The following is a 12979-nucleotide window of genomic DNA, read 5'->3' as shown; positions in this document are numbered from 1 at the left end:
GCAATCCTTCTGCCTCAGCCTCCCTAGTACTTGTAATCCCAAGTGTGTGTCAGGCACCTGGCCTCACAGGGTCCTTGAGAATTAAATGAGGTCATATTTGTAAAGACTTGGCATGTTCTCAGAACACTGCAAGCATTTCACCAGAATGGTAGCTGCTATGAACAGTGCTAAATACTTTTTCTCTAAAAGCAAATATAAAACTCACCATTAGTGGTCTCCAAACTCCTCTTGTCCACTTGCTAACCCTTTTTTAAACAAACTGTACATGTATGGGGTCCAGGGTGACACTGGCACATGTACAGGGTGCCAGTTGCTGACTGTTAATCCACACTCAGCTGCAGGACTGTGGGGTCAGAAGATACCCCTCCTGAAACCTCGTGAGTCTGTTCCCCATGGAGTTGTCCTGGAAATGATCTCGGCCTCGTCAGCATACATAAAAGCACCGCGTGCGTGCGTGCGTGCGTGCCCAGGCAGCTCAGCTTGCTTTCTCTCCACAGGACAGCCTGTGGCTGTGTGAGAAGACCTGCGAGGCGGGGATGCTGTCCTCCCCTCAGTACTCCCCTCACGAGCTGATGCAGCTGTGGGAACTGAAGGGAGTGTGCGGTGACCCTTGTCAGTGTGTGGCAAGGTGACAGTGATTTGTCCAGGCTGTGTAAAGACCAGGGCAGGCGGACGATAACCTCCACGCAAGTCTTGAGAACAGCCAGGGTTGGCAGTAGAACAGATGGTCTTTCAGGAGATCTCTGGCTGGCACCTTCACCTGGACAGTGTGATACTAACTGTGCGGGATTTCTTTCTTAAAAATCAAATGATAACTGTAGCATACGATTTTATTTATATATTAGAAAGTGATTTAAAATTACTGCATTGTTTTATGAAAGGAAAAGTATTTCTAAATCATGATTAGTAATTCAGCCTGGATTGCACAGGTCTGTATGGCCTGATTAGGACAACACAGGCCCAAAAACTCAAATACTGTGTGCTCACTTACATGAGCAGTGATCCTTTATACCAAAGTTTGGGGTTTCTGGAAATAATGTCAGATTTTGTGGTTTTTGAAGTGTGGGCAGTTTGACCTTGAAAAGGAACTAATATGATTCTTGGTTGTGGACTTGGCTTAAATATGTTCATTTACCTGGACTAATATCCATGGGGTTTTTTTTTTTTTTTTTTTTTTTTTTGCCATTTAACAAATACTGAAGATCAATTTAGTTCTCTTGTTAAAATACATTTTTATGAATATACCTCTCAGGGTTTTAGTGCATAGGGAAGAATTTTGCTTTTATCACTGCCTCATGTTTACCTAATGTCAGTCAGAGCTGAGAACTGCGCACACCATGCTTGGTTTAGGTGTAACTGCAGGGAAAAGCATGTGACTGCCTTTTTAAGGTGGTGCACCTGAGAAGAAAAAATAGCAGGTATAGCATAGTAAAGAATGTGTCTCCCTAAATTTAAGGGACACTTCCCCACACGACAAACTAAATCATTTCAGCAACCTTTAAAAATAGTAGAGAATTTCATTAAAATTAGTCTGACATTAACTATATACAGATTTTATTAAACTGGCTAGATTCTATATAATATTTATGAGCTATAAAAATACATATGAAGATCAGAAGATCATGAGTAGTCAAAGCCTTTATTACATACAAGCCTACAAATGGTCTCTTCTCAGTGAAAAGTACATCCTTTGTCATACTTTGGGCAACTTGTAAAACCTCATTTGACAGTAGAACTGTCCCAGTAAATCATTTCCAGTGAACCCCAGTCATGATGAACAGTCTAGTCTCTAAATTTTTAAAGCTGGTTGTTACCATCTCACTAACAGACAATCTCCATTTTCCACAGAATAAAACTGTAATGACTGTAGGTCATTTCCTAGTTCAATTTCTCTGCCCGGCATCTAAAATGAGAACAAAGGTAGGGGTAAGACAGATCTGACAAAACATGACCTCCATGCCACAGGGACTCGGTCTAACACACGCCCACCTCAGACCAGAACCCGGCCGTGTGGTAGAGTTTAACATGTCTTACTGTGGGGAACTGAGACTATTGACTGGGGGCAACTCACCTTGGGACTTTCATAGGACAACAAAAGTTCTGACACAGGAACTTTGAGAAGACGTGACAATAATGCCTTCACCTTTTGAACTGTCATGGAGCCTGTCAAAGAAAAGGAAGATGTCTCAGAGGACACAATAACAAGGCCAAGCTGCAGTGACAGCTGCCCTGTTCAATTATCAATTCACCCAAGAAAATAAGAAGTAGACTTGAGTCTATTCCACAGAAGTGAAGCCAGTGTTTGACCCAGGTGCCCTTGACAGTTTGCGTGCCATTTCAGTAGGTAGGTATCATTTCTGAATCTGATAAACTAGAAATTATATTTTCAGTTCAGAGGAACAGGCAGGGGTGAAATCAATGTTTTGTTTGTCTTTGTGATTAATTCTTATTCTGAGTTACTGAAAGAAACTTGGAGTGGGCTCAGGTGTCCTGAGGAGATTGCTCTGCCTCCTCTGGGAAGGAAGAGTATAGACTGAGAGATGGACAAGGTTCTTTCAGCACAGCCATCCGTGATTATCAAAATGTGTGCCACTTACACAAGCATCCCCCAGGCTTGGGAATGTAACTTAACTGAGCAAATGCTTTGGTTGTTCAGAAGACGTTATGAACTTCTTTCCAAAGATGGGTTGTGGTAATAGTGGAGATTTTGATTATGAAAAACAGTGTCTTCGAAGCTTTAGCTGGAGGTACAGCAATAGTGTGGTGTTCCCACAAATATCACGATGTAGTCAAATGAGTATTTTTCTATCATTTTTGTAAAAGCTGTGTGTTTTTATGCACCTTGTGATAATAAATGTGATCTTTATTTTAGAATAAAAACTGGCCTTTTCTTGTGTATTGGATATAGCTACTTGGTATATTTATAATTTTAATTACAATTTTGCTCTTAGATGTGATTATGATAATTAGTCCTTTCAAAAGATTTGAGTGGACTGGCTTTCACTGTTGGAAGGTGGTGAGGAACTGATTCCTGCAAACCAATGGGAAACGACACACTCCTAATCAATTCCAGAAACCAAAAGTTTCTAAGAGACTTGCCTACCTGCACTGTCTCTATAAGAAAGTGGCAATTTGTATGTAAATAACTATTGTTTTTAATGTAACACAACTGTCTTATTTAGAAAGTAAGAAGATAGTTACTTCTTTTTATCTCCCTATGACCAGTGTTAAAAGCTGAATGGGTGTGCCTCCAGGCTGCTTTTCTGTGCTCACCTGAGGGTGCCTAGGCTTTAACTAAGTGTTGGTCCACAGCTTGTGTATCTTCACATGCCAATTCCTCTAGACCTGCACTAACCAATATAGCAGGCACACATGGCCACGGAACGCCTGACAGGAATTAGTGCATTTAAATTTGCTTAGCCATGTGGAAGCAGTGGCAGTGCTAGCCTGCTTCCTTATGTTTAACTTTGCATGACAGTATGGTCATGCCAGAGTTTATTCAACCTTTACATTGGTTTTGTCTTTACCATTACAAGTGCTATAAGACAGAACACTGGATAGCCTGGAAAGAGCATGTATGTTTTTTCTTTTTCTTTTTCTTTTTTTTTTTTGGGGGGGGGCGGTTTCTGGGGATCCAACCCAGGGCCTTATGCTTATAAGGCAAGCACTCTACCAACTGAGCTATCTCCCCAGCCCCTGCATGTATGTATTTTCAATTTTTATATCAATTACCACATAACTTTACAAAAAGGGTATATGGATTTTTTCATGCCAGCCAATAAGTTTTATTAAATTCATGGGCCAAAAAAAAAAAAAACAGACATTGCAATATTTCTGCATCTTTTTGCTACTTTTTAAAGGGTATTTATCTATGTACCACACATAATTTCTGTGGTAATTCTAACCTCTGCTGGTTCATCCAAGGAGCAAAAGAAACAGCACATGGTCATGGCAGTGTTCCCAGAATGCATAACTGAATCTAAGTGTACCTGGGACAACACGCAGGCGTACAGTGCAGAAGAGCTACGTTAGCAAATGTTCCCAGACTGCAGCCTCTGACTGACAGCAGCATTCTTGAGTATCAGTATTCCTTAGTGATAACATTCCCATAATGTAGGAAAGAAAAAGGAAAGACATCCAAAGCTAGTAATAGAGTTCTGGCTCTTTCACTATTTTGTCCCTGTACAGCATTTAAATTTGAAAAAATGAATATGAAGGAGAAGCACTACTAACTTTAATTCATCATTTAATAGCAGTAGAATTATATACTGTAGGTCTAGACTTTGGATTGCTAGGAAATAGTGGTAGATTAACACTAATTGGACAGTTATCAATCATAAATTACTTCCTGAATACCATCTGTGCATACCATAAGCAATGTCATGGTAAGCTTGCTTATGTGGATTTATTGCACTGAAGCAGATATGTAAATTTAGTCTACTGGAATCATTTAAACTGATCTGCATTTAATTTCTTCAAGTCCTCATGGCTCCAGATTTAACCTGTGTGTAGTTATGAATCAAGTTAATCTTGGGAATCTTTAGCACCATGGTATACTAAAAATTAAGCCAGGTGCACTGGCGCATGCCTGTAATCTAAATAAAATACAAAATAGGGCTGGGGATGTGGCTTGGTGGTTGATTGCCCCTCAGTTCAATCACCAGACCAAGAAAAAGAAAAAAAAAAATTAAGGTAAGATATTGATCTAATTTGTTGACATATTTCCCCTAAAACTAATTTCTAGAAGCACAGATATATTTTCTGGGACTAAACCCAAGAGTGCTCTACTTCTGAGTTATATAGCCCGTTTTTATTTTATGTATGTATGTCACATACTGGGGACTGAACCCAGAGGCACTTTACCATGAAACTACATTCCCAGCCCTTTATTTTGAGACAGGTTCTCACTAAGTTACTGAGGGTCTCAAAAGTTGCTGAGGCTGGCCTTGAACTTGTGATCCTCCAGCCTCAGCCTCCCAAGTTACTGGGATTACAAGTGTGAGCCACTGTGGCTGGTCACAAATGTTTTTAAAAAATCCTGAAGTCATTTTTTTCTAAGGAAACTATTCCAATGAGTCTGCTAAAAAAAAAAAAAAGCATCTGAAAATGTTTTCTATGGGGTCCTGATCAGTGGATGAATGGAAGCAGAATAGGAAAGTCACAAATGTGCCAGTACCTCAACACTCAGTTCACTAGGACATGTCTCCTCTTTGGACAAGAAAAGCCTCCAGAGTGATGATCACAAATAAGCTCAGTGGGCCTGAGGAATTCCTGAGAGGCAAAGCCAATCAAGCCCTTTGGGCAAAAATATCACATGCAGAGGCTCCCAATTAAAAACAAAGAACTTTTCCAGATAAGCTAATACAGTTATGGTAGACTTGAGCCTGGCTTATACTTCCAGGGAGTTAGTTAGGAGGCTGAGGCAGGAAGATCTCAAGATCAAGGTCAGCCTGGGCAACTTATACCATATCTAAAAATAAAAAGGGGTGGGGATGTAATTGTAATGTACCTCTGGCTAAAATCCCCAGTACTCCTAAAAGGTATGGGAGGCCTGAGTTTTGGGGAGCCAGAGGAGTGACATTAGCACAGCTGATTATATTTTAGAATACTAAAGACTAATGAAAACCTGTGAGGTCCACACTTATAGATATGAATGAAACATTTCAATTCCTAGTCTAGACTCAAGAGCTGACTCATACCCACACCAGTGATCACAAATGCAAGGAAGGCAAAGATGGGTTCATTCTTCTTACCTGGCAGTTGCTTCTCTAAGACCTTCTGTTCAAGGTGGTTTGGATATTTTATCTTCAGTGCTTTAAAGAAAGAAGAAGAATACACTGATGTCTACTAGAGTACTGATTTAAAGCATGCATGCAGGGTTGGGGTACTTACAGTGGCAGAAGTGTGCTCAGAATGTGCAAGGGCCTAACTTCAATCCCAGTAACAAAACATGCAAGTTCACATCACTACCAGATAACAGCTGGTTAGTATGACTTGCATCAGTCCTAATGAAGAAATCTGTCTAAATGATGTTACAAATTTTTTTTCCTGTTAACACCTCCATGAATTACTGGGGACTCCCAAAAACAGCTGGAGCACTGGCCTCCTACTGCTTTCCCCTTCTCTTCAGCACTCCTTTCCTGACAACTTAGCTGGATTTCCAAGTGTAAGAAAAGTAACACGTTTCCAAATCACAACGTAGTTTACTACTCAAATACCTCCCACATTTATAACACTATCAATGAGTTTAAAGCATGGGAATTGCAAAAACATTCAACGTTAGATTTGGGGGGCCGGGTGTAGCTTGGTGGTGGAGGATTGCCCAGCATGCACAAGGCCTTGGGTTCCATACTCAGCATCACTCACACACACACACACACACAGGAATTTCAATAGTCTGAGAATTCCTTTAAAACTCAAGGCACTTCACTCAGTTCTTCTAAAAGAAATGCATAGGCCTTCACTGTCTGCTTCAGCCTAGAATATAAAGCTGTATGTGAACTTGGGATTCTTACTCAGGAGTTGGTTTTTCAGCATAAATGGTTGTTGTACTTTGAGTTCTCCATCCTCAGGTGCACCATACTCTGTTTTAGAAGAAATCAAGAGGGATAAATGATCGGGGTGCATGTGAACAGAGCCCTTTCCTTCCCCAGGATAAGCCTAGCAACCGCTGGTGTGCTACCCTGCATCAGTTTGCTCTGATTCAGCCGCTCTGACTTTTAGGAGAGTGGTGCACCTCTCCCAAGGACAGAAGGCTCCAGTGTGCACCACATTACTGTTCCTCAGGACTGACAGCGTCCTGGCTCCAACTAAGACTTAACATGCTTTCAAGTGGGCCCACAGTTTCAACTTTGGAAACTGTTCCCTTTCTGTAAGGTCTGAGAGGAACCTGGTACTATTTGGGATACAAGTCACAGGAAACCTTCAAGTGTTAACATGGTGCAAGACCAGGCTGGGTACCCAGTGCCAGCACTGCAGACCAGCTCTTCTGCCTGAAAATCCAGTACAGTAGACCTCTCATTTGTGGGGACATTCCAGGACTCCAGTGGGTGCCTGGCACTGCAGATAGTACCAAGCCCTATATCTGCTCTATGTACATATCTATGATAAAGTTAATGTTAGGCACAGTAATAATATTCAATAACAATAGCAGTAACAGATCAATAATAGCTATCAGAACAACTGTAACATTAAACTAATTAGTTATATAAATGTGCTCTTTCAAAATATTTTATTTTGGGGCTGGGGTGATAGCTCAGTCGGTAGAGTGCTTGTCTTGCAAGCACAAGGCCCTGGGTTTGATCCCAAGCACCCCAAAAAAAATAAATTTTATTTTTACCTATATACTTAAATTTTTTTTTTTTTAGTTGTCAATGGACCTTTATTTTATTTATTTCTATGTGGTGCTGAGAATCGAACCTGGTGCCTCACACGTGCTAAGTAAGCGCTCCACCACTGAGCCACAACCCCAGCCCCTACACTTTTTTTTTTTTTTTTTTTTTTTGCGGTGCTGGGGATTGAACCCAGGGCCTTGTGCTTGTGAGGCAAGCACTCTACAACTGAGCTATATACCCAGCCCCGATACACACTTTTAAATGGAGCATTTTATAGCTTCTCTTTGGCTTATCCAAAGTGTAAACATCACTACTCTTGTGCTCTGGGGATCTTTTCAAGTAAAATAAGGATTATTTGAACACAAGCACTGTGACACTGTGACAGGTCTACAAGGAGATGGCTAAGCGACTTAAAAGGTGAGCAGTGTATACAATGTAGATGCTCTGGACAAAGGTATTCCTGTCCTAGGTGGGACAAAATGACTATCACATTCCTTAGAATGGTATGCAGTTTAGAACTACGAATATTTTATTTCTGTAATTTTTTCCAATGAATGTTTTGGGGCCAGGGTTGACTACGGACAACAGAAGTTGCAAATACAAGCCAGGCATGGTGGTGTACACTTGTAGTACCAGTGACTCAGAAGCTGAGGCAGGAGGATCACAAGATCAAAACCAGCCTCAGCAACTTAGCAAGGCCCTAAGCAACTCAGTGAGACCCTATCTCTAATAAGATACTAAAAAGGGCTGGGAACGTAGCTCAGAGGTTAAACACCCCGGGTTCAATCCCCAGTACCCCCAACCCCTAAAAAAAAGTTGCAGCTGCAGGTAAAGGGGAACTGTACTCCTCTCTGCTCTGGGCCAACAAATGAGGGAATTCATCTACATGCTCCTGAGATCTGCTTTTCTCTTTTGGCATTCTTAGCAATGAAATGCTCAGCCATACCTGCCAGCTGCTTTAGAACCTTTCCCTTCCAACTCAAGTGATTTAGAATTCACCTAGAGTGGCCAGGAAATTGGGCCGGCTAATGGAGTAATTTGAAAGCAATTCCCATAGGCAGGTTTTCTTCCTCACAGATAATGTTCCAGCCTGAAGCATTTATGCAGTGAGCTTCTTGCATTTGGACATACATAAAAAGGAAAATACCATAAGTGAAATGTGGAATAATAATTAAGTTAAAAAAAATTAAAAGTATATTAGGGACAAGACTCTAAAATTCTTAAGCTTGGAAGCCTGAGAAGCCAGGTTAGAGGATTTAAGGGACCATCGTGTGTATCAAATGCCAAACTCAACATGAGCAAGCCCAGGGATAGGAGAGCTGAGGAGCCAGGTGCTCATGTGAACTTCTTCACAAGTTAGAATTACCCAGAGGGCATTAAAAAATACCAATGCCTGTGAGATGAACTGGAGTGCTGCCCATTTGTCCTGGAGGGGAGTGTGGTACCCACCTCCTGAAATCTACGGTCGAGTGGCAAAGATGAGAGGACTTACATTAAGGACTGCTTTCCCTTCCTCAAATGCAACTCTCCCACTTCAGGAACCTCAAAGTCTCCCAGCTCCTGCCAAGAGACACTATTGATTTACCTCTGTCTGCTCTTAACTTGAAGTGGCCCCAGGAAAGTACCTATAGCCCCAAGAAAAGGAGAAAAGCAAGAACACTGAACTGCCTGTGCTGCCCCGGGAAAGGACGCAGGTCACATGGACATACTGTGGCAGAGGAGCTGGTATCTAGGATGGGCTGCAAGAAATTCTTCATTTGGTCTGTTTTTCTCTGGATCCTGATGTCCACCAGCCTTTTTCCACTCATTTCCAAAAGCTTTTCGGTAATCAAGCTCAGCTCCTCGCCTTTCCTCTGGAAGAATCTATGTTGATGTGAAATAAGAACAAGTCTATTAAAGTGTTTTTCTAACAAGTCACTTGTGTTTTGTACCCTGCCCTTCCTCCACTGCCCAAGCACAGAATAACCAATTGAGAGGGATAAGATAATGACATTTTTCACCTTTCTTTTTTTAACATTGACAGAACTCAGGAGTTTGTTCAAAAAGAATTCCAGTTTTATCTTTTTCTTCATGAGAACATTTGCCCACAGGATGGAGGATGCTGGGTGCTTGGGGTCCCCTCTCTGGGACCGGCACCGTGTGGCCAGGCCTGGCCTTCCCACTTCCATGGGGAGAAGCGGCTGACAAGGGGAGGAGACTGTGCTTTTGTCTTCGCTCTGCCTTAACTCCTCCAAGGAAGCAGGAGGGTACCAGCGCTCCTCGGGCGCACTCCTTTACCTCTCCTCAAAGGAAAATAAACCGGCCAGGGCAGTAGAGCGACAGGCATTTCTGGCACTAATCTAAGTGTAATCCTCTCTCCTGAGGAGTCAGAAAAGAACCATTATTACTAAAATGGACAAAAACAATGTTCCACCATTTGAAGGAAAGTTACATTTCACACCTTTTCACAACATCCAAATATAATTTGTTTTTACAGTTTTTGATAATTTCCCTTCTAGTCTAAAATATATTTAAAGCCAGACATGGGGATGTGTCTGTTGTCTCAGTTACTTGGGAGGCTGAGGCAGCAGCACCTGAGTCCAGCACTTTTGAGGGCAGCTGAGCAACACCCATCTCGGGGAAAAAAAAGAATCCAGTCACGCTACGATACCAGCGCTCACCTCACATTTGTTCAGGGTCTTCAGCTGACCAATTTTGGCAATAATGAGCTGTCGAGTGGTCTGTGCTTCCTTGCTCCCTTCAGTCAGGGGGTTCCTTAGGCAGGACAGGGCACGCAAGCTCTGTAATTTATCTAGCTCATTGATGAATGACCACTGAAACCCAACAAGAAGAAATAAAAGCAATGTTTCAGATTTTGTGAATCAACAACAGATGAGCAGAAGTCCCTGTTCTAACCCGAGGCAGGGAACCTTCAACTCGGAGCACCCCAATGGGAGGACCACACTGACTCCACAACTGCCCCCTGACACCAACCGCGGCCTGCCTGGACGTACTACACCAAGCTCGCGCTAGGTATTTTTCACTCTGCATGAGCAGTTTCACTCTGAGGAGTTATTTCTCTCTTGATTTAAAAGGTTTAAAGAAGAAGGAACCTAGGAATGCCACAAGAGTGGGAACAGGTGATGATGTGCTGGGCGCACTGTGGCGCAGCCCTTACTTGTGATATTCGATTGTCGTTTACTACAAGGTACTGCAGGGACGGGAACATGGATGTTTTGCACCCTAGAAAAAGGAGAATTAAGTCATATGGTAGAAGTGAAAGGAAACAGCTAAGAATGGGGGAAAGGAGGCCAGGTGCAGTGAACCATGCCTATTATAATCCCAGTTCATCAGGAGGCTAAGACAGGAGGATCGTAAGTTCAAGGCCAGTCTTGGTAGCTATTATAGCAAGACCCTGTCTCAAAATTTTTAAAAAGGGATAGGGATGTAGCTTAGTTGTAGAGTGCCTCTGGGTTAAACCTCCAGTTAATATACAAAACAGGGGGATGGGGAGGAGTTTTTACTAATCTCATATACCAATTCCAGCATCCGGAAAATGTATAGAAGAAATTCCAGTGTCAGAAAGGATTAGTTGTTCTAATCTGAAATTACAAATGTTAAATTTGATTATACAGAACAATATAAATGCCGTGGGCTATCAACCAGTCTAGGTTTAAAACTTTTTTCCTCTACCCTGGGTTTTCATCACATGTAAAATGCTCCAGAAGCTAGAGTCCAGTTGAAGGCCTGCAGAAGGACCCTTCATGCTCCAGCCTGGTGATTCTACAGGCCTCATCAGTGCCTACTGCTGTGTCTATTGCTAAAAGGGTCTAAGAAATAGTCTCATTCCCCCAAACTTAACAAATGCAGACTCGGTATTATATCAACAAGGTCAAATTATCCGTTCTTCAAGTTATCTAGTACATGGTCCACATTGTATATGGTTCACAGGTAAATTCTCCAAATGAATTAAAAAAAAACTTCCTATAGGGAATTGCTCTATTTAGGAATCCTATCATCACTACCATATTTCTATTGAGAAAATTAATAGCATATGAAAATTCATTCTCTAAAAATTTACTAGGCCTACTGTAACAGGCATTTTAGGATCAAATTACCTGGGGAGATAGGCTATCAGGAACAGCTGGTTTTCATCAATTAACGGGTTAGAGGAAAGGTCTAATAACTTGAGCCTCTGTAGAACATCATTGGGCCTGTATGGAAAACACCATCTTTTCAACATGTGTTAATCTCTTAATTGTTGCCAAGAACATGGCGTTTCGTATTAGGGAAGGCTGGGGTGGAGGCAAGTGGGTGTGACCATGAAAAGGGAACCTAAAAGACCCTTGTGGTGATTCAAATGATCCTACTTGTGATACTGTGCCACGGATCTGCAGCTTCTTATCAAAGAGGAAACTGGATAATGGGGACAGGTAACTTCTGTATATTATTTCTTATAACCGCAGAAAAACAACTGCATTTGACTGTATAATGAAACCATTCTGTACAATAAAATTTACTAATTTGAATCCAATTTTGTTGAAAAAATTCCCACAAGTGTTTATTTCATACAATTTAATGGTGTAATAATGAATAATTTAACCCATGATGTCCAAACATCCCATTTATGGAAAACCTAAAAAACAAATTGAGTAACAAATTTATCACTTATGCTAACTTTGAGATAAATTCTACTCTTTTGAGGAAAATAATAGATGAATGATTAGTAAGAATATTCATCATATTACTGACATTATTAAAATTAATGAATTACGTAATAAGCTTCAGATTATGATTTCCAACCTATTTTAATGTACCTGTGTCAATTTCATTGAAATAGATACAACTGAAAGCTTGGGGCTTAATGATTTGATAAGGAGAGGCAACAGTACACATTTAATTTATTTAAAAGAACACACTTTTTGGGGGCTGGGAATGTAGCTCAGAGGTACAGTGCTTGCCTAGCATGTGTGAGGCACTGGGTTCAATCCTCAGTGCCACATAAATAAATAAAGTAGAGGAATTGTGTCCATTAAAAAAAAAAAAAAAAAATGGTCCGGAGGAATACATTCTTGAAAAGAAAGCACACTTTTACCTATATGGTGGTACAATGACCTTAAGCAAATACTACTAATTAAATATTCACTATTTTTCCAGCCAGGTACGATGGTGCACACCTGTAATCCCAGCGGTTTGGGAAGCTAAGGCAGGAGGATCATGAGCTCAAAGCCAGCCTCAGCAACTTAGTGAAGCACTAAGCAACTCAGTGAGACCCTGTCTCTAAAAAAAATACAAAATAGGGCTGGGGATGTGGCTCAGTGTTTGAGTGCTCCAGAGTCCAATCCCTGGTACCAAAAAAAAAAAAAAAAAAAAAAATTTTTTTCCTCACTATTTACCAGGGAATGTCACATGATTGTAATCTCAGCAACTCAGGAGAATGGCAAATTTGAGGCCAGCCTGGGAAATTCAGACAGTCTCAAAATAAACAGGAGGGGCTGGGGATGTAGCTCAGTGGTGAAAACTAGGCTCGGTCCCCAGTACCACCAACATTAAAAAAAATCTATTATTTAATCCTTAGCAAATAAACAAGAGAAAGTGCCCAGGATATTCTACAGAACTCCTACTGAGAAACGGCAAATTGAATATATTTTTGCAAAACTACAAAT

At 41.2% G+C, this 12979-nt stretch overlaps 2 protein-coding genes across 7 annotated transcripts in view; one reads left to right on the top strand and one right to left on the bottom strand.

Moving 5' to 3' along the window:
• Positions 1-12979, top strand: part of B3galnt2 (beta-1,3-N-acetylgalactosaminyltransferase 2) — a 46694-nt gene that overhangs the window by 33459 nt on the left and 256 nt on the right. The window contains exon 12 of one of the 3 annotated variants that reach the window (XM_047520602.1): positions 8873-12402. The exons of 1 other annotated variant lie outside the window; for it this stretch is intronic. In XM_047520602.1, the coding sequence (XP_047376558.1) occupies positions 8873-8914 (42 nt within the window). In that variant the 3' untranslated portion in view covers positions 8915-12402. Of the gene's footprint in view, positions 1-497; positions 2909-8872; positions 12403-12979 lie in introns of those variants that run through there. One more of the 3 variants, XM_047520601.1, reaches the window with a different exon arrangement.
• Tbce (tubulin folding cofactor E) overlaps positions 1626-12979 on the bottom strand; it is a 49707-nt gene continuing 38353 nt past the window's right edge. For 3 of the 4 annotated variants that reach the window (XM_047520598.1, XM_047520596.1, XM_047520599.1), the window contains exons 9-17: positions 11432-11527; positions 10851-10915; positions 10492-10556; positions 9995-10147; positions 9044-9197; positions 6516-6584; positions 5754-5813; positions 2072-2163; positions 1626-1903 (exon numbers count right to left, since the gene is read on the bottom strand). In XM_047520598.1, the coding sequence (XP_047376554.1) occupies positions 1811-1903; positions 2072-2163; positions 5754-5813; positions 6516-6584; positions 9044-9197; positions 9995-10147; positions 10492-10556; positions 10851-10915; positions 11432-11527 (847 nt within the window). In that variant the 3' untranslated portion in view covers positions 1626-1810. The remainder of the gene's footprint in view (positions 1904-2071; positions 2164-5753; positions 5814-6515; positions 6585-9043; positions 9198-9994; positions 10148-10491; positions 10557-10850; positions 10916-11431; positions 11528-12979) is intronic. The other variant, XM_047520600.1, reaches the window with a different exon arrangement.

The sequence above is a fragment of the Sciurus carolinensis genome, chromosome 12, assembly GCF_902686445.1.
Source record: "Sciurus carolinensis chromosome 12, mSciCar1.2, whole genome shotgun sequence".
NCBI lineage: Eukaryota > Metazoa > Chordata > Mammalia > Rodentia > Sciuridae > Sciurus > Sciurus carolinensis.
Note: the sequence above shows the minus strand (reverse complement) of the source record. Positions and strands in the feature narration are given on the sequence as shown.